Source organism: Melozone crissalis, unplaced genomic scaffold (assembly GCF_028551555.1).
Source record: "Melozone crissalis strain CALT ecotype California unplaced genomic scaffold, PUWL_Pcris_2 ptg000014l_1, whole genome shotgun sequence".
NCBI lineage: Eukaryota > Metazoa > Chordata > Aves > Passeriformes > Passerellidae > Melozone > Melozone crissalis.
Genome location: NW_026535792.1, coordinates 18,132,784 through 18,153,016, shown reverse-complemented (window position 1 = coordinate 18,153,016; position 20,233 = coordinate 18,132,784). Strand labels below are relative to the sequence as shown.

At 42.7% G+C, this 20,233-nt stretch overlaps 1 protein-coding gene across 8 annotated transcripts in view; it reads right to left on the bottom strand.

The window, feature by feature from the left end:
- Positions 1-20,233, bottom strand: part of MYO9A (myosin IXA) — a 143,865-nt gene that overhangs the window by 45,277 nt on the left and 78,355 nt on the right. For all 8 annotated transcript variants that reach the window (XM_054272505.1, XM_054272509.1, XM_054272506.1 and 5 more), the window contains 4 exons: positions 16,061-16,195; positions 3,530-3,651; positions 2,379-2,520; positions 1,130-1,325 (listed from right to left, as the gene is read on the bottom strand). In XM_054272505.1, the coding sequence (XP_054128480.1) occupies positions 1,130-1,325; positions 2,379-2,520; positions 3,530-3,651; positions 16,061-16,195 (595 nt within the window). The remainder of the gene's footprint in view (positions 1-1,129; positions 1,326-2,378; positions 2,521-3,529; positions 3,652-16,060; positions 16,196-20,233) is intronic.

Sequence of the window (20,233 nt, the reverse complement as noted above, 5' to 3'; positions counted from 1 at the left end):
GGCTTGAAATCAGCTCTTACTTCCTGAGATTGAATGATTTTTTTAATATTCTGGATTACCTCATTTGAGTTTAGCCTGGGGTTTATGCAGGATGAAAATGCAAAGATGGATTTTGGAAGCCACCTCTTTGGAGTGGCCTTTCTCCCAAAGACAAACATCTCTGCCATCTCCCTCTTTGCTTACTCTGTCCAAAAATGCTGCCTTGATGTGCCAGACAGACCCAGGCTCACGAGAATCAGCTCTTCCCTTACACCACATTCAGGAGGTGTCAGAGGAAGAACCTCAAGACCTGAAAGTTGATTTTTTGCCTGCTGCTCTTCCTGGGATTTGCTCCCAAAAAAATTATTCTTTCTGCTAGATCACTGCCTCCCTATGCTCCTTGTCCCAGGCTCCCTCACTCTCCACGATGCAAACCTCACTGATTACAAAATAATTCATGGCGCAGCTCTGCCTTTAATTTTAACCCAGCTGACATTTTCCCTGCTGAGGCTCTAATTCCATCACAGATTTCAAGCCCTCTTGTGCCCAGAAATGAACAGTAATAGCTTGTACCCGTCTTTCCGAAATTGCTTTACACCAAGAAATGGTCTAAAAGCACAGCCAGGTCTTGCCTGCCACAGCATGATGATGCACCATCACTTTCCTTTAATTTAATGCCCCTGTGATCCGTGGTTCTGGATGACTGCAAAGCCATGAATTTTCCTAGACAAGAGACATGCTCTCCTGCAGCTGAAAGGGTGAACAGCTTGGAAAATCATAGGAAGATTTATTGCCTTTTTTTTGTTTCCATATATAACTAACAGTTCAAGAATTATTATAAAAATAATTTGCTTTTTTTGCTGGATAATTTGTAGGTCTCTGTTTGAATGACTTGTGTTTTTCTATCCATGCATCCTACAAAAATGAAAAATTAAAGCAGTAAAATGAAAATATTTCCTTATGATACGTTAAAATCCAAATGTACCTTTAAATGTCACTTCTGCAAAAAATCTAATGTTAATTCAATACATAGTCTAATAGGTTCAAAACTAGGTTCAATGAGTCAGGCTACTTAAAACAGGGTAATAACACATTAGACCCAAATTGCTGGTGAAAACCAGGCTCCAGGACAGGTGATGGGCACACATACCAGTTTTCTTGTCCACGTATCGTTTCCCAGCCTCCCTGAAGGCCACCATGGCCCTGAAGAAGGCCCTCAGGACGGCCCAGCGGAACACGGCCACGGGATCAATCCCGATCATGCCGCAGATGAAGGCGTTCCTGCTGCTCCGCAGCAGCGCCACGATGTCCGGCCGCATGTGGTCCGTGTTCTTCTCCCGGAAATCCTAGGCAAGGAGGAGGAGGAAAGAGGAAAATAAACAATACCCACATGGTACTACAGGTAGGATCTGGGCCAGCACAATTATTGAATTCTGTTTCCTTTTTTGTCTCCTGCTCCAATATTACAGCAACCTGATGAGGTCTTCAGGGTGAGAGAAGGACGAGAATCTTGTTTCATGATCAGAAGGCTAGATTTATTGATATATGATACATAATACATTATAACTATACTAAAAGGAATAAGGAGAGAAGTTGCAGAGGCTGCTAAGCTAAGAATAGAATAGAAAAGAATGAATAACAAAGTTCTGTGTCCAGCAGAAAGCAAGGACAAACTCTCCTGTGAGTGGTCAGCAAATCCAAACACTCACAGAAGCCAAATCACCGCTGCACCTGTCGCATTCCACACCAGCTGATAACAATTGTTTACATTCTTCTTCTGGGGCCTCAGCTTCCCAAAAGATGAACAAATTCCAAAGAAAGGATTTCTATGAAAAAATGTCTGCGACACTCCCATATCTTTATGATCATCATCTCTGATGCTCATCATGTGCATTTATTGCATCAGAAACACGATGAGAGATTTGTAGCTGCAAATCTCAAGGCTATTTCTCACACCAGAATTCCTTCTGCTAATAACTGGCATGAATAGAAATGGGGTCAACTTTGGAATAATTCACGTGGGATTCCAGACAGTACATGTAGCAGCAGGATGCAGAGACCTAAGCACACATAACCTGTATTAAAAGTGGCTAGTGATGAGGAAAACACTGGGTTTTCTACACAAACCAAGCCCAGAAAGGCCACTCAATTTCAACTCATTGTTGGGGTGTAGCACTGAACTCACTGCACTCTAAATTCTTCCCGAAATGCTCACGTGAAGGAGAATAGGAAGACCCTGTCCCTAATGCATTTTCATTTCCCCAAACACTTCTCTCCTGACCCTCCCATCTTCTTGGGCCAAGTCCTCTCCAAAACATCTCTGTGGAGCCTCTGGGGCTTTCCTTCCCAATCCCAGATTTAGATGAAAGCAACTGCTGGGGAGCAGCTGGGTGACAGACCTTGACTCCGTACTTGACTTTGCCCGCGTAGTGTTTGATGATGAAAGCTGGCTCCATCACTGCTGGGAATTCAATGTAGGAGCTCCCTTCGTGCTGACGCTTGAATTTGTCCAGCAGCGTCTGGTTTGTGGCTTGAGGAAAACTGAGGGGAGAGAATTGAAAGGAAGAAGCTGCAAACCTAACAGGAAAACTTTTCCACTTCTTTTATGTCCACAAAAGGGAAAACAGAGACTGTCTGAGCTTCCACTTCTGTGTCTGCTTCAGCAGAGCCTCTTGGTAAGAGAAAGCCAACCCTCCATCCTCAAACCTCATGGAAATCTGCAGCATGGGGATGTATTTCACAACTTTACCCAATTTAAATTGTTTTATCCCAGTACAGTATCACTGGGAGAGCACCACTGCTGGCGTCTTGTCAATGAGACAAGAAGTGGGGGAGAAACCCGCAAGGCAAATGGTGGGAGAAGACCTCGTGCCCCTGGCCACATGGATCTGAGGTGACCTCAGCAAAAACCACCTGGCCTTTCCCTGCCTTTTACATGGAGGAAACTGGCACAAGCATCCAATGGGAGAACTGTTCTGCTCCAAAGTTTCCACACCAAGGCAGCCCCAGAAGCCACACGTTCTCCCAAGAACTTATCCTGAGACAGATGGATGCAACCAAGGGTGAAAATCTGAGCTAAGTCCTTGATGCCCCTGAAACCCTGTGGAAATGCAGCCCCTATGGACAAGTGCCCTCACTTCACTCTGGTTCAATTTTTATCAGTAAAATTGATAAATCCACATTATATCTCAATAACAGCACCTACACATCCTGCTTTAACTCATGCACTTGGGTTCAGCACCTTCACATCATCTCACCCCAAGAGACAGGGAAAGAAATTAAGAGAGAAACAAAGGAATCCTTTTCCCTTCCCTTTAATGGAAGAAATTCTTGAAAGGAATTTTAATTATTATTTTTAAAGCTTTTTGCTCAGCTGGCTGATTCTCCACTCTGTGTGTTGCCACCTCAAAAATATCATTAGAAACACCAATCAGCCCAGTGAGCTATTAGCACCTTTCTGGGAAGTTGTTTTTTTTCAGAAAACTGAAGGATAAACACATTTTAACTGAAAAACAAATCTCATTTCCAAAGCCAGCATTTTCCTACTCACTTGCTTTCCTCATCCAGCAGATGGAGCAGCCCCGTTGGCTTCTTGCTGATCAGGTTGATGCAGCTGGAGTTGTCTATGTAGTCAATGTTGTGCCAGCTAATTCCTTCTGCTCTATATTCCTCCTAAAAAAAAAAAACCAACAAAAAAAAAAAACAACCCACAGATGACATAATGATGATTTGGTGCAAGCAAAAATAAAAGACAAAATCCAAAGGGTTTCGTGGAAACTGATACACCGTATACCAAAACAGACATCTCTCCTGTAAATATTCCATCAGTGCTTTCTGTGATTCCAAAGAAAAGGATAAAGAACCTCTGGAACAACCTGAAACAAAGTGAACCACAGAGCATTTCCCAATTTCAGATGCACCAGACATGTGCTGGGACACGGGGTGGCTGTGTGGGAGTCCCAGCCTGCCAAGGACATCCAGTGTGTGTGGACTCCCCCTTTCCTTTTCCTGGATTGCTTCTAAATCACAGCACAGTTTGGGCTGGAAGAGACCTTAAAGCTCTTCTTGTTCCATCCCCTGCCATGGGCAGCAACAGCTTCCACTATCCCAGCTTGCTCCAAGCTCATCCAACCTGGCCTGGAACACTTCCAGGGATGGGGCAGCCGCAGCTTCTCTGGACAACCTGTGCCAAGGCCTCACCACTCTCATAGATGTCGCCCTGATTTTTTAAGATTTTCTAAGCCTTCTGATGTTTACATTCTTGTAATGAACTTCCTCACACACTTTCTGTAAATAACTCATTGTTTTGCATTCTTTTATGAAGGAGGAGAAATTTGATGGACTGTTGGTTTGTCCCTTGTCATTGGAGAGGTGGCACTGTCACCCTCCAATCCACTGTCACTTTTGGAAATCTATAAATGTTAGAGTCAGAAAATTAACTTCCCCTTTTTACCTTGAGAACAGCAGAGTGTCTGGGTTGTGTTGTTTCGTGTCCTGTAGTGACACACAGGCATCAATTTCTCCCCAATATCCCATCCATCCCTGCCCTCTGGCAGTGGGAGCCATTCCCTGCGTCCTCTCCCTCCATGCCTTGTCCCCAGTCCCTCTCCAGCTCTTCTGGAGCCCCTTCAGGCCCTGCCAGGGGCTCTGAGGTTTCCCTGGAGCCTTCTCTGGTCCAGGTGAGCGCCCCCAGCTCTCCCAGCCTGGCTCCAGAGCAGAGGGGCTCCACCCTCAGAGCATCTCTGTGCCCTCCTCTGGGCTCTCTCCAGCAGCTCCACATCTCTGTGATGTTGGAGGCCATGGCTGGAGGCAGCTCTGCAGGTGGGGTCTCACCTGCATGGGGCAGAAGGGCAGATTCTCCTGCTTCCCACACTTTGGGGTCTGGGGGGTTTTGGGGTTCCCAGTGCATGTGGAACATCCCACCCATCAAAGTGTCACACAATTTGCATCAATTAATATTTAGTATTCAGTTGCTGGAAAGAAATTGTGGTACAACACATTAATTACACAGAAAAAGTAGTAAACCTCCCTTTCCTGCTTCCCTGGGCTCTGCTCTTCCATTTTTAAATGTCCCACTATCAATGGCCAGTGCTATATGAGCTAACAAAGAGACCTCCAGCTATACAAAGCCACAGCTCCAGCACCAGCAGAATCACCACCCTCTACAGTAAATGTGAGGATCTGCCCTAAAATTCAAGCTGAGGCAAAAAAAATCTATTTATTTTCCACCAAAATAGTTCTAGCCCTTGTTCTCTTATAAAGGTTATCTCCTCTGAGACATACTTGCAACTGGAATACTTCAAGAAGTCTTATGCAGAAATTGTTTTAGGGCATCAAAATGAAAGTAGAGTTTAAAAATCCTAATTTTCATCATAGGTTTGAGGAGTTGTGACTCACTGTCTAAACAGAAATATTGGACCATGCACCTTACTCCAAAGTCCTACTGATCCAGCTGCCTTTTTACTTCTCTATCACAGGACATTTTGATGGCAAAATTGAAGATAAAAAGGAAACAAGTTTCAAAATCCTAATAGGATGCATCTTTTAATAATAATCAGATTCGTTATTACTGCTGCCTCTGCTTTTATTTTTAATATGAGCAAACAACTTTAAAAAAAGTATGTACATCCTCATCCAAAATTAACATGAACTCCACAGATATTCTTAGAAATAAAGAGTCTGAAGAGCTTTGAGACATTTCACAAGGAAATTTTTGCTAAAACAACCCCTAGAAGGTCTTGAATTCACTATTGGAGACATTGTATAATCTTACAACAACAGTACAGACAAATACAGATGTGTGCTGCCTTAGAAGGAGTGTTTAATATCCCTAAAGCCTTTGGGATTCAAAATATACAACATCCCATTGGGGGAAAAACTCCTGAAAATAAGGAATGACTCTGTATCATGAATTTTGTTTTCTCCTTTTACTTTTTAATCTTTTACCTTCAATTCTTGCCGAGCAAGCAGGACACAGCAGAACCTCCCAACAACATTCTCAAAGCCCTGCTGAATTACAGGCAATCAAAAAAATCACAGATTTGATTAAAACTCATGGCATTTTGCAAGGCAGGAAAAAGCTTCTATGCAGCAATCACAGGCTGTGTATTCAGAGCAGGCACGAGCTGCTCCTGAGGGATTTCCCTGAGAGTCACTGGGAGTCAGCACCATCCATCAACTGCCTGCTTCCAGCAGCCCTTAATGCAGTGCAGGGTCCATTAGGCCCAGCTCTGCCAGCTCAAGCCTGGTCAGGAGCATGCAGAGAGCAATAAAACCTTGGTGTGATGAGCCAAGAGCAGCATTATTTCAGTGGTGACTGGAGGGTGTTACCAGACTTATATATTTATTATCCTCACTCTTTGTTGAAGCACTTGTTGGGAGCTTTACATTTTTTTTTGCCCCCTAAAAACTCATAAATCATGGAGAGTTTTATTTCTGCACACATCTAAGCTGAGAAACCATTGCTCTGCTCTAGAAGGCCTCTAGATATCCATAATTCCACATGGGACATTCAGCAGCTGCACAGCAAATGTGCAGTGAAACTCCTCTGGCCACACTAAAAATTTATACTGCTGCTGAGATCAGTGCAAAAGCACTAATCAGCAATGCCAGATATGGAGTTTTGAAAAAATAATCCAGTAAATGACCAAAAAATACCAGAGTTCAAGGTCTCTACTTCTCTGGACTCACTTTCAGCTGTTCCACAGACCTGATGGTCAGTGATCAGGTCCCTCCTGGCATAGTTTCCTTCAGCTGCAGGATTTTGGCTCATTCTCCCTCCTCTGCTCCTTTTTTTCCTCTGGGTTGGGTCAGAAATCCTCACTCCCAGGCTCTGGGGTTCTTCCCTCCCTCCAATCCCCAACACAAACCTCTTCCTGCTCTGGCCAAATGAGAGGAGGAATTCAAGTCCTCAACAAACAACCTTTTCCACAATAATTCAGAGATTTACTCTCATTTCAAGACAGGCAGCAGGAACTATTCCAAAGCTTAAATGGAAATAAGTTCCCCTTATTCCTTTTTTCCTAACATTTTTCCAGTTCTTTGTTTGGTTGCCTTCAGGATCTGAGCTCAAGAGACACAACTATGGCTTTGGGATGGTCTGTTGTAATTTCTGGGGTGTTTGCTGCTCTGCAGAACACCCTGCAGATTGTTCATAGAAAGACAGAAGCTTCAGGATAAAATCATTGCTGTCTATTAAACTTAATTAAATTGAAGTTGTCAATAATCCATGTGATTCCTATGTTTGTCTTCTAATGACCACCTTCCTGCAGAATTCAGGAGATATCTTGAAAAGCTACCTCCAAAATATTCCTTCATCTCTGAGCATGACAACAAAGCCATCCTTTGATGGATGCAGGGTCCTGGAGCACTGGAATATTAGGGAATTCCATTCAAACAACACGATGTTTTCATTTAACAAGACAAAACCAACATGAAACACTTTCATTCAAAGAGAAAGACCTCAAGCTGGAGGTTAATTAAAAATCAGCTTAAATTTATATCTTGATTTAAAGCTAAGTTATGTTTAGGAGCACATTCAAATGTCCTATTCCTGGAAGATCATCTTGACATCAGGAACCAAATTGCTGACAATACCACTATGCAAAAGTTTCTAGTGCAGTGAAGTCCACAGAGCCCCTTTTTTGGCATCCTTACTTGCAATAAAAATGTGAGATTTACTCCTCCCATCCCTGGACACCTGAAACCTGGTCTGCTGCAAAGTGGAGCCATGCAAGTTCATGGAGAGAAGAGCACTCAGCTCCGACACTTGGCAAAAGAAATGGAGCAAAGAACTGAAAAAAAAACGCTGGGTTTCTTTTTAGAGTCCAACAGCTCCATATTTTCATTTAATTATTGGGTGAGATGCCACAGATGGTTCTCCAGGTGACCTCTATGGACTCCATGAGGGGATTCCTGCTTCCCCAGTGGGAATTCAGAAACAGCTTTGCTGCCCTAAGCATGGAGAGAGACATTGGCACTATGTCAGCATGGGGTCACTGAAGGGATCTGAGTAAAACACAGTTTATGATGTTCAAATATATTTAAAAAAGATATAAAATGGGCATGCAGACTGTGAAATGCACATGAGAGTAAATCTTTACTCTCACACAGTGAGGCAAAGCAGCATGTAAAATCTGGGGTACCAACCAACCAGAATGGGGCAGAATCCACAACATTTTAAAGTGGGAAAATTACTGAAGCTCTAGGAAAGGGGGCACTTAAAGCTCTGTTAAAGGGAAGCTCTGCCTGCCTACACTGACCCAGAGCATGAACGCTGCCCATGGCACAGAATAATGGATTTTAAATTAAAACACACATGCTGAGCATAAGGAAAACCTTCCCAACTGGGCTGCAAGGCCTGATGGCAACCCTCCTACCAGGAATAGAAATATCCTGTCATTTTATAGTTGGAGTTGTTGAGAACCAAGTCCTGTTATCTCTATAGGAGCATTGGACCAGTTATCAGGACTTTATTTCAGTGCTAAACCAAACCAAAACACTCAAATCCAGGGTGGAATTAATGATTTCTTTATCCTGAGTGGGATAAAACACCCACAAGCCCAGCAAAATCTTGGGAGATGCTGGAAAATGTCTTTACATCCGATCATCAATTACTCTGTATCCAGCCACAGCCATCAGTAAATAAACCCAAATGCTAAAAAGCACAGTTAGGGGAGAAAAAGTTACACATGATTTTTAAACTCACACTTATGTAGACATGATACCTGTGATAAATATGATATCTAAATAAAATATCTAAATTCTCTTTGGAGTAACATGGTCCCTGGGTGCTGCTGCTCCCTAAAATCATGTGGCAAAGTTCAGGGAGGGACAAGGGGCTTGAAAAGTTTCAGAGGAGAGGAAATGCAGATTAAATGAAACAGAAGATGTGATAAAAATAAATTAAAACCATTATAAATTCCCCATCTGTCTAAAAGCACAAAACTCAGGATTTAGGAAGTTCAAATCAAAAGGTAGTGAAAAGTCCCTCCTAAAGATAAAGGTTTTACCATGATATGTGAAATTTGTTGCCCTATCATGGGACATCAAAGATACAAATTTTCCCATGATTTAAAGAGGTCTGGAGGGCTTTGGGCATCCATCCACACATCCTGCAAGCCAAAAGCCCTGAAAATCCCTCAGTGTTTCAGTGCACTGGAGGCAGATATCTTATCCCACAGGGATATTGCCATTAGTCACAGTGAGAATTGAGAAACAGCCCCAAAAATAAGATTCACAACCCCCAAGAGCAGCAGAAACCTCCACCAACTCATTCACCTCCTCCCACCAGAGCTAGAGCAGATCCAGGAGTTTATCTACTCCAGCCTTTCCCTACTCAGGCATAGGAAAACCTTGTTTACACAATGAAAATTCCCAGATTAAAGCGAGAAATCAACTGAAAAATCCCTTTTCCCAGTGTAACTCCACGTGGGAACATTTCCCATTGAGCTCCTGTCATAAAACCTCGTGTAAATCCAGAGCCATACGATCAACAGGCAGCTACTTTGGGATGTCTAAATGTATATATTTGGCATCAAAATTCCCGACTAAACAGAAGGGTGTGAAATTCCTCTCTTCTTGCCTTGAACACCATCTGCTTCAGCTTCAGTTTCTTTGCAAAGTGAGAAACGAGGAATTGACGCCCCTTCCACATCTCTCTCCATTCCTAGATCAAATCCCCTGTTTAAAATAATCCCAAAATATTTTTGTAGAGTATGTTAAAAAGGGTTGTTGTTAAATGAAAAATTAAAGGAGCTAAACTTCAAAAAGGCTCTTTTCTGGCTATGTATGAACACATTTTCATCCTAAAATTAATCCTGGGGAGCTTGATAAAATTAGTCCACAGCTGGAAATGGCAACAAGGTGTGGGAGAATCTCTCCCCTAAGGATTCCTCCATTCAGGAATGAACCCATCCCATGGAGGATTAATTGTTTATTCAGCAAATGGGCACTGTGAGCCAGGCCCAGCAGAATCATCCCAGCATAAACTGATGATTAAAATGAGTTTGATATGATAAATCCAGGGGATGTGGAAAGGTCCTAAATGATTGAGACCAGTGTCTGGTGCTCAGTCTGCTCGTGCTGCAGACAGGGTGGATGCCTTGAGTTCCCAACATCCCTCCAGGAAAAGATGCTGAGGCTGATGGTTTCATTTAGGAATGAGGATTTTTGTTTGTTCTCAATTTCAGTAGAAAAGGAATTTATAGACAGAGACATAAATATAAATATATAACACATATGTTTTTTAACCATGTGCTCACAGACACAGCAACTATAAATACTTAACCACATTCTCTATGGGTACATGAGCTATAAACAGGTTTTTAAGGCCCCCTTTGTCTGTGACAACATGAGGCAGTGCAGGGGAGCTGAGGAGCCTTCCCTTGAAGCCAAAGTTCTCTCTCCTTCCAGGTGACTTTCAGCAGCTCCTCATCAAATGCCACATGAATTTGGTTTTATTCTGATGTTTCACCCACTGATAATCTCCCCCCTGCTGTACATTTGAATTTACTGGAATTTGGACTCTCCATCATGAAAGTGTTCTAAGCCAGCATGCTCAGCCCTGAAAATCATGTGCCATCTCCAAACCATCCATCTCTGGGCTCAAATCAGCTCCCTGAACTTCAGTGGCAACAGAGTTTCAATCACAAATTATATTTTGCTCTCAAAATGGGCAGAATTGGGTTTGCAGGGTTCAGTTGACACACATTGCCCTGATCCCATGGGCTCTCTCTGCAGAAACATCTTCTTCCCAAGTTGCCCTTACACAGCCAGGAGAAGCACGAGCTTAACATTGCTGTGTGATCTGCTGGGGGACCAATTCCTTTAATTTCTTGTGATCAAAATAAAAGAGGAAAAGAAATATCTGTATCTGTCAGCACCTTGAAAGATGGATCAGAGTTAGGAAATCAGAGAAGGAACCTCCACAGTGGTCATGGTGAGGACCAGACTGATCTTTGAGGCTGAACATCTCCTCCCCCTTTCAGTCCCACTCCACACCTGTGTCAATTAACACACTCCTGATTCCAGTCCTGCCACAATAAGACCATTTCTAGGTTGGCTGAAGTATTTTAGAGGCTTGTAAAGATTTCCTGCTCGCCATCTTGCTTAAGAGGAGAGGTCACATTGCACAACTCTGCCCTATGAAAATCCACCCACAGAAACACAGAATGGTTGGGCTGGAAGAGACCTTAGAGATCTTCTGTTTTCAAAATCTTGTGGACACCTTCCACTGTTCCAGGTTGCTCCAAGCCCTGTCTGGCCTTGAACATTCCAGGGATGGGGCAGCCACAGCTGCTCTGGGCACCCTGTGCCAGGGCCTCACCACCCTCACAGGGAAGAATTTCTTCCCAATATCCCATCTAACCCTGCCCTCTGGCATGGGAAGCCATTCCCCCTTGTCCTGGCACTCCAAACCCTTCTTGTACCATTAATAAATAAAAAAAATTTATCCCTGGCACAGTCTGTGCATTTAATTAGCCAATACATCTGAGTAGGAACCACAATCAGCAGAAAACATCATCTACCTGGAAAAAGAGCTCAGAGGAGAGGAAAAAAGCTCAAGGAATCATGGTGGCCTGGGAGAGGGACAAGGGCACTGGGAGCAAGCACCTGTGAACTGGAGAGTTACAGCAAGGAGCATGGGATGAGGGGTGGGCTTGCCAGATGCAGCACTTCTCTGCATCAGGGATAAATTAAAAGTTAAGAAATTCCATATGAGGAGAGCTGTGCTGAATGATCTTTAAGATCCCTTCCAACTCAATCTACTTTATGGGATGAGAGGATATATAAATAATATAAGAGATTAGGATATATCCTATTACAGGTCACACATTATATATTATGTCTATGTATTTACTGCTCACCATTTGGAGAAACCCAGACACAAGTGGGTGGCAAATGAAGCCCCCCAGTTCCAGCCATGCAACATTCATGGACTCAGGGATGCTGGAAGGACAGAAGACAAAGCTCTGGGGGTCTGACAATGGATCCCAGAGTCACTGAGCTTGGAAAAGACCTCCCAGACCATTGAGCTCAACTTGTGCCTGATCCCCATCTCACCACCAGCCCAGAGCACTGAGTGACACATCCAGGAGTGCCTTGTACCCCTCCAGGCATGGGGGTTCCACCACCTCCTGGGCAGCTCCAGTGCCTGACCACCCTTTCCATGAAGAAATTCCTCCTGATGTCCAACTCTAACCCACCCTGGCACAGATCAGAGCTGTCCTTCATTTCACTAATGTGCTTTGAAATCTTCCTGCCCTGCAGATACCATTTAAACAGCTCTCAGCATCCTGATTTTTATTAGTATAATTTATGTGCTCTACACATCATCCCCTTCTCCCAAACATGAGCTGCACTCGATGGAGTTCTGCCAAATAATAAATCAATAACTTGTGCAGCTTGTTCCTTCTCCACGGGTCATGTGGCCCACAGCTGGCCAACATTTCTCAGAGGGCAGCCACTCTCCCATCTCCAAGGAAAACAAATTTGAACTGAGCCTCCCAGGACTCAATGCTTGACTTCTGATGGTTGGCTTTTGTCTTCGGAGGCAATAAAGAGGCGTTAACGCCTAAGCAGTGATGAGATACAGAAAAATCCCTCGCTGGAAGGAAAAGAGAGTGTTCCAAGCAGTAGGAGAGAGACCTTTTTTCATCATTTATTTTAAATTTAAATATTTGAGATCGATGCTTTTTAAAATTAATTCACTCCCACATTAACTTCTAAATGTAATATTTAGGTAAGATATCTAAACTCATTTTAGAGTGTTATGTTCCTGAGGGCTGTTACTCCTCAGAATCATGAGGTGGATTCAGAGGTGGTTGGAGACCTCCAAGACCATCAAATCACACCTCCAACCAAACACCACCATGATTTAGCCCAGACTGTTGGATTTCTCCACCTATTGCACAGGACCAGTAAACTCTACAGACCTCCCTAAATATTTAGAGAGTTTTGGATGGCTGAGGAAACATTCCATAGGATGCTTTATCCTGAATGAAATTCAATTTTTCAGTCTGAGATTTACTGGCTGGGACACCAAGCTCACCTGGGACTCCACCAGAAAATAGAACTGAACACCTGAGCTCCTGCCAGTTGATTGTACTCCAAATTCTGTAATTTTTTCAACTTCTACCTTGGTTATTTATGGATTTTTTTAAACAATAAAATCATGCCCTTGAAACTGAAGTTTGGTGGGTAAGCAAAAGCTGGAAAAAGAAGTAGAAAAGAACTTTAATAGCAAGACCTGTGGGATGGAAAGCTACAGGATGAGTCTTCAACTTTTGCAAAGCATCAGCTGAAACAGGGAAAGGTGGGTGAGATGGAGAGAACCAGATGAGCCTCAGCAGGGATGGGGAAGATCAGTGAGGACAAAGAAGACAAAGTTCAGAGAATGGGATACATAAAGAAATAAAAACTTGTACTCCTGGCCCTTAAACTGCCAAAGACCTGGAAACTTGGAGGAAACTCAGATCACAGTGGTGTGGTACTAGTGACCTCCAAACTAAACCTCCAAACGTCATCTGCAGCAATTATTTAGCACAATGCCCTAAAAAACCCCAAACTGAAGAGCTGCTGTATTTTTGGGAGATACCAGGCTGAAGATCAGGGATGCCTTGGTGGTTGTTTGCAAACCACTGGAAATAGTGCCATCTTCAGACAGCAGGTTTAAAAAAAGCTTCACCAAACACATTGTATTAGATTTCACCGTGGAAAAATAGAGAATAAAATTTAAGATAATCCCATGGTTCTCCCAGAGGACAGTGGTGGATATTTTGGTTTCCATAACATCAACAGCATGTCATGGCAACAATTCCATCATGGCTAAATGCAGCTCTGGCAGACAAATCCTATTAGGATTTCAAGAAAAATCCTCAGTGACTATTTAATTTTGCCACTTATTTTTTTGGCAGAGGTGTCTGGGTATCTCAGCAATTTCTCTTCGGCCTCCTGCAAGCTTTGGAGAGCTGAGGATTCAGAGAAGGATCTATCCATTTCAGGTCCCTATCACTAACACATGAAAGAAACCCTTATAAAGATACAAATACCTCAGATAAATTCACATTTTGAAGTAACAGAACTATTTTGCTTCCTAGAAACACAATAATAACTCCCTGGTCATCATTTGTAGACTCATGACTATCATTATAAAACCTTTGGGCTAGTGAGGAACGAAGAACATTCTGAAGACCCAAGATCTGAACATGACTCCTTGAGTTTTCTTTCCTTCTAATCCACTCCTCCACATGCAGCTAGAATTCCAGGGAAAGTAAGTGGTTAAACCATCCAATTCATTCACCCAAGGATCAGTGCTCGTGCAGCTGCACAGATTTCTGTATTTACAGACTCAATCTATGCCAAGATGTCTGAATTTCCGAGCAGCAGAGCTCACAGAGCTCCAGGCAGGATCCAGGAGGATGACGTGCTCAGGCATCAGGAGTTGGAATGGGCCCTTTGCAGTTTGATGGCTCCACAACTGCTCCTCACATCCACACAGCAAACACTGACTCCAGTGACTTCACATGCCTGACAGATTTCCAGGAGAAAGGAAAGCTAATGAGCTCTGGAGCTGCTCCAAGAAGAATTAGGGATTGCTGCACTCAGGACCTCTGTGTATCCCCAGGCTTGGGGGGATGCACTGACCTACTAAGAAATCCCAGCCCAATAACAGGAATTCCCTCGTGGCTGATGGCATCTTGGAGGAGGCTGCTGAAACCCCACCTCATGGAGGAACCATCTCTCTCCAGCTTCTAGGAAGGATCCTCCCTCCTTGAGTCTCTTCTAAGAAGGGTATGGCAACATCTATAAAAAATCCAGCTGGTTTGGCTTTGTGATAGTATCAAAATTTGCATTTTTATGGTGGACAATGGGAAAATAAACCTGTCTCTAGAAATAGACAGGTTATCCCACTATTAGAGCATCTGTTGAGTAGGGCACACCTACATACAAAGGCCACTTAAAAAACTGAAATTAAATGGCTTTGAGCAGCTCTGCTCTACCTTATTAATCAAAACCAAAGAGATTAAACAGAAACAATCAAACTCATGAACAAATACTCCCTAAGTGATCCACTCAGGGATATATCACTTGTTTTTTGAACATCCTCAAGGCAACTTTTTCTTCTGCATTTTCCAAGCTCTGAGAACACTGGAGAAGCCCAAAACAAAACCATCAGGGTTTTTGGGAAGAGTTGGGTTAATTCTGTAATAATGACAAGGAGGGTTCCCCTTGGCCTCCCCCAAGAAGGATTTCACCTGGAGAGAGGACATGCAGACTGGCATGTAAAAAATAAAAGACATTTTGAAGGTCTCGAACATATTTCTGTGCTGTACAGCCCAATAACAGTTGTCTATCCATGAAACAACACATGGATGTTGAAAGAAACTTTCAGTTTTCCTGTCCACAAATGGAGAAGTCTCCTCCCATCACTCTAAACTATCTTGTGTGTGTTACCTGCTGGATTGCAGCCTGTGTTCTTGGTGTCTGTCTTGGAGTGCATTAATTTGAGGCTGGAAAGCAACACCCTGTCCTAACATACATAAAGCAAAGCTTAAAAGTTCAGCCTTTCCCAATCTGCCAGGGCTATTGGAGATCATAATGCTCTCAAGTCTGACCTCTGAGAACACATGAGAGTGACATTTCCCCTCCCTCCCCACAAATCAACACTGGAAGGCAAAAAAACACTGGAAGATTGGGGTGGCTTTTTCACTAGATACCAAAAAATAACTTTTATGTGATATCAAATGGCACGGCAGCATGTCCAGGCAAAGGCAAGGAAGGAATTGCTCATTCCTTGATAAGCCCTCTGAGAACATATCAAGGAGACAACAGAACAGTGGTTAAGGTCTTCATGATGTTTTTGGAAGCCAAAATGTTTATTTTAAACCAGCAAATGCCTGGCTGGATTTTATTTTACAGGTGGAAGTTTGTCATACGGTCAATTAGAAGTTAAATTGGAATAATTCAGAGTACACTCCTTAACAAAACAGAATGAAAGGGACAATTTCAGAACTTTATCAGGGCCACAAAGTCATGTCAATATTCACTGGCATTAGAGAGTAAATATTTCTGGACTTACCTGTTCCAGTTTAAAGATGTGTTGGTTAAAGTAGTGCTGCAAGCGCTCGTTGGCAAAGTTAATGCAGAATTGTTCAAAACTATTGTTTTCATAGTCTTCAAACCCAAAAATATCAAGCACTCCAATGGATAAAGTCTGCAAGAAAAGTAAGAGTGAGGATTAGAATAAAATCACATTAAGTGGATTATTTGTACACAGTACATAATCAAAAGCACACAGACAGAATTAAATATACTTAATAGTAAGAATTTTACTAGAATTGTTGATATGGTGCCATTTGGAAGACTCCTCCAAACCAAAGAGACAACGTGTAACTTTAGATATCTGGACAAAAGGGCTTGTTCTAAGAGAAAAGCCCTTCAAAAGGTGATTTTTTTTTCCTTATTTACAAACAAATGGCCATCTTTGAAGAAACCTGAAGCCTCTTCCAAGTTATTGTATTGGATTTAAGAGTATTGATATTCAGAAGAGAAAAATGGGGAAACAAAAGCTTGCATGGTGAAGACAATCCATGGAAACACACCTCCAAAGTGAAAGCATTGTCCAAGCAAACCAACTCCAGCTGCAAACCTCAAGAAGAAACTCCAAAGCATCAGAGCTTCCCATGGAAATAATCTTTAGTTCTCCTGGTGAAAACTGAAATAGTGCCACAAATAAAGCATCCACCTTGTTTCTCAGATGGATCAGACAATGGACTGATATTTGGGGGCATTGAGTCACTCCTGCCTCCCTGAAAGGGGGGAATTGACACAAAAATAATAATAATGCTGCTGAAAAAGGGAGCCCAAAGCCCTGACTAACACTCAGCCCTAAGAGCTGGCCCAGCCCTGCCCCTGTGACACCTGGCTGTGTCCACATGGCTCTTCTGTGTTCTGGCACCTTTTTCCAACAGCTCCTGCCAGTTTGGGATGAGGGATACAGAGGGACACCTCTGTGCTCCTTTAGTTCATGGGCAAGAGAGGTGTAAAGAGGGACCCATCCCATTTTTTTTGGAAACCATTGGCACTATGAGCCCTATATTCTCTCTAATGAACTTCCATAAGTTCACAATAGCAAAGTTTTTCTTTTATTAAATCCATAACCCATAATATAAATTGCAGGACTTGGCCAGTTACAGTTCTAAATAGTCTTTTTTTCCCCATCACTTTGATGATTTTGTGAACCTCAGTCATATCTCACTCCAGGCTTTTCCCCAAATTGAAGAGCCAATGCCTGTTTGGTCTCTAATCTACGATTACCTCTTGAGACACTCATCAAGATGTGGCTGCACCAAGGTTTCCTGTATTGGTAAAGAGAGTTCAGTGCTGCAGTGAATTCCCTGCTTGCTTTGCATCCTCCTGGCCCTCTCCTCTCCCCACACCAGCCAGGCCAGGAGAGACAGCTGACCTCTGGCCAGGTGTATGTTGGCCCACAGGTGAGGGCAATCCATCACCTCCTGGCTCAGACTGTGCTTCCTACCCTTGATGGGAGCAGAAATGTGGAACTTTCTCCTTTGTGTAGGTACTGGGTTTCATAAAACTTGAGCCTTGTCCCTGTCAGATGGATTTGGGAAATCCGGAGGAAGAGGGACATGGGATGTGTCAGCAAATAAACCTCATCACAGAGGGAGCTGGGGTGAAAAACAAGCTCAAGATACAGTTTCTGCTGCAGCTTCCATGCCTGTACATGACTGTTGTGTTAAACACCTAATTCATAATTAGTGTCATAAATAAAACTCATACTGTGCCCACCCAGACAGTCTGCTCGCATCAGAAAAGGAGTGAAGAGCCTGAAGGACACATTTGGGGAGAGCTCCACCAACACAGCTTGTTAGAGCACCATGCTCTGGGATCCAACCAAAGCCACCTCATACAAATACTCCTTTCACCCATTACAATTAATTAAATAATTAATAAGAGAGGTAAAACCATCAGCACTGGTCAAATGAGCCAAGCCTTAAGTAGGGAGGAGAAATATCCCCTCCCTTCCACCTCAAAAAACCTGAGAGCTGCCACATGCCCTGGTTTTAATTCTATGGTGTTACCTGCACTTTGGATTGTCTAACACCAATTCCACTGCCAGGAACACAAACCAGACTGTCTTCAGGCCTCTCCACACTGCCTTTTGTCCATTTTCAACACGTCACACAAGGTGGGAGGAAAACATTCCCTCTGTGCCTGACTGCTGAGCAGGGAACCACCTACGGCTGGAGCAGGCACGGCTGCCGTGGGCAGAGCGGCCGCTGGGCCCTGAGTTGGAGCTTTGTCTGACCTGGACTCTGGCCACTGGGACAAGCACAAACACAACAAACAAAGCATTTAAGCACAAAGATAAGTCTTTAAACCATTTTCCAAGAGCTCATTGACTACTTCATCTTTTGTCCAGGCTTTTCTCCCTATTCCAGGGCCAGAGAGTCTCCACCTCCCTGATGCCATGACAGGGATGAAGGCCCTTGGCCACTTTCCCAGAAGTTTGCATCACTTGACAAAACACCCATGAGAAACAGCTCTTTGACCAGAAGATGGAAACTGGGAACCACTGGACCAAGGACAGCCTGGCAGAGGGATTCACTCTCACCCTCTGCTTCCTGAGGTCCAGCATCTTCTCCTGCTTGTCCCAATGGACAACACTTCTGCTCACCAGGCAGAAATCTGCCTCATCATTTTTTAAATACATCTCAGGAGGAACTCTTCTTAAACTCTCTGTATGATTATTGGATCATATCTTATCTATATTATCCATGGAAAAATTGATGATGGAAACAGGACAAAGTGACTCTTCTCATCTCCTTTGCAAATCCAAACCCCAACCACCCCAGCTGTTCAAGCTCATCCCCACAATATCCAAGAGTTCCAAAAAATTCCCCTACATAAAAGACTCTATTCCACCATATACAAACAAGACTTGGAAGATAAAATGCTCACACTTCCAGACTATTAATGAATTTACTGACACCACTTTCAAAAGCATTGTGTTGATGCCCTGTGGAAATAGTTAAGCCCCTGCCATGAGTGAAGACTTCAATCTGACCAAAGGTTAAAGCTCTCACAAACTTAATTTAATATGAAACAACTGAGCACAAAAACCCTCTCCCTTTTTTCAAGCCTGGTTCATTTACTGCATTGAAACTGCAACCAAATATATTTCAATGTGGGCGTGGAAATACACTTATAAAGCAAAACAGAAGAGTCATATACAGCAAAAAATAGCCCTGTCAGTTATAAAAGAAGTATTAAATTTTAAAGCTGTGTTTTATAATTTTTTTGCTGACACCTAAAATTAAACACACAGAGAATAAACATGATAAAAATATTATTATAAAAATAATCTGCATTTCACAAAAGCACTGCAGGTACCAAACCAAGCATTCAGGAGGAGGATGGTTAATTCTGCCATGGTTGTTATACAGAGTAAACCAGCATTTTTCTCACATCCCTGTGTTTGTAACTACCAAACTCCTCCAGAATACAGATTATAAACTGTGTGGTTTTTTGCAGAGTTTCATGCCAGAGAAATCCAGGCAGAGCTCTGCAGTGAAACAGTCATTTGTCCTCTGCTCCCAAAAGAACGGGGCCAATGGATGCCACTTGGGAAAACTTTAAAACCTGAGAAATTTTGAATTTATGGCTGTTTTTCTGCTCTTTGTCACTGATAAAGCAGCACAAATGTACTAGTACAAAGTCAATTCTTGTAGCAAGGTGAAAAAACACCATTTCCATTTACATATACAGGAATTAATTTTGCTAAACTGTCTGTAAAAAGTGTGTAATTGGTTTAGAATGAATTTTGCAGCCCAATATTTAAAAAAAATAATCAAGGGAGTTTAAAATTTACAAATCTTTTAAGTCTTCAGCTTCAAATCTGTCGTTTGAATAGGTGCCAAGAGGAAATCACACAAAGATAACTTAGAGCTTGACTTGCCAAGTCTATTCTGTGTGTTAATGCTGTTTCTTTATCAAAACTAACATATAAAATTAAAAAGTGTAACTGCATTAATTAGCATATTAAAATTATTAAAATTCCTGTGATTAAAAGTGCATGTCTGTGAGGATTTTTAAAATTTGGGTGAACCCTGGGTCAGTGAGCACTTGCTGCTTGAGATGATGAAAAATGACCTCATGCTTTTCTTAAAATGTCTCAGCCATGACATTTAAACACAGAGCATGAGCTTTAAGGGCTTTTGGCAAATGATGA